This window comes from Schizosaccharomyces cryophilus (genome assembly GCF_000004155.1).
Source record: "Schizosaccharomyces cryophilus OY26 unplaced genomic scaffold supercont4.6, whole genome shotgun sequence".
Lineage (NCBI taxonomy): Eukaryota > Fungi > Ascomycota > Schizosaccharomycetes > Schizosaccharomycetales > Schizosaccharomycetaceae > Schizosaccharomyces > Schizosaccharomyces cryophilus.
Genome location: NW_013185629.1, coordinates 28,497 through 29,438, shown reverse-complemented (window position 1 = coordinate 29,438; position 942 = coordinate 28,497). Strand labels below are relative to the sequence as shown.

Sequence of the window (942 nt, the reverse complement as noted above, 5' to 3'; positions counted from 1 at the left end):
CGAAAACACCAGTTCCCGTCCGATCACTGCAGTTGAGTGAAAACGTCTGATGGCCTCGTTTGTACTATGGTTGGAGACAACATGGGAATCCGGGGTGCTGTAGGATTTTTTTTCCTCTCTTCACTTTTTTAACGCTTCTCTGACCGTTTTTATGGAAGTCGCAGCAACTACTTTCTTACAGAAACCTGCTCCAATCCATTGTTTATGTTTTTCATTTAACGAAAAGAAACGCAAGCAGCAAAAGTTGTATAAGGATGTTTTTGATTGTCGATACAGTGTCAAATCTCATAGATAGTGGGGTACAGCAAATACGTAATAACTATCATTTTGCAAAGCCTCGTCACGTCTCGCAAAACGGAAGAAATGACTGTTCCCATCTCATCGTCGCATTCTCTTTCTGCACAAAACAAACCTCAATTGGAGCAAAAAAGAGAGCTCCCTAATGGTAAAATAAGGGAAAAACTGTTAAACACGGAGTCATGAGGTTTCAAGTTCATTTATGAGTGAAAAGCGAGAATGGACGAACGAAGCTTGGAAAAATGACAATAACGTAGGAAAAATGGAACCCAACGACACCAATTTCTCTGAATACGACAATTCGAGGAAAAGCTCGCTTCAATTGGATTTGCCAAATTACTCAGAAGTTTGTTATAACAGTGGAGAGGACTTGGAAAAGGGTTTGTTTACACGCTTCCCTCCTTCCTACAATCAACTTCAAATGAGTAGCAGAGTCGAATCCGATAGTAATCAAAATCATGCGAATGAAGTGCGTGAACGCATGGCAGAACCCGTGCCAGACAGATCATGGGGAAGCTGTATCCTCGATTGCATCTGCATGCCGGTACGTCCCCGATTAGCACCAGCGGGCACATTGAAAGAAGCAGGATATTTTCGATGTTTTATGTGTTATCTTTATACGTCTGCTTTTATTTTCTATTTACT

At 41.3% G+C, this 942-nt stretch overlaps 1 protein-coding gene across 1 annotated transcript in view; it reads left to right on the top strand.

Moving 5' to 3' along the window:
• Nucleotides 1–499: 499 nt before the first annotated feature.
• The window catches only part of SPOG_05764 (uncharacterized protein), a gene marked incomplete at its 5' end in the record, with an annotated part of 2,835 nt that continues 2,392 nt past the window's right edge, over nucleotides 500–942 (top strand). The window contains one exon of the mRNA XM_013169606.1: nucleotides 500–841. Coding sequence (XP_013025060.1) covers nucleotides 500–841 — 342 coding nt within the window. The remainder of the gene's footprint in view (nucleotides 842–942) is intronic.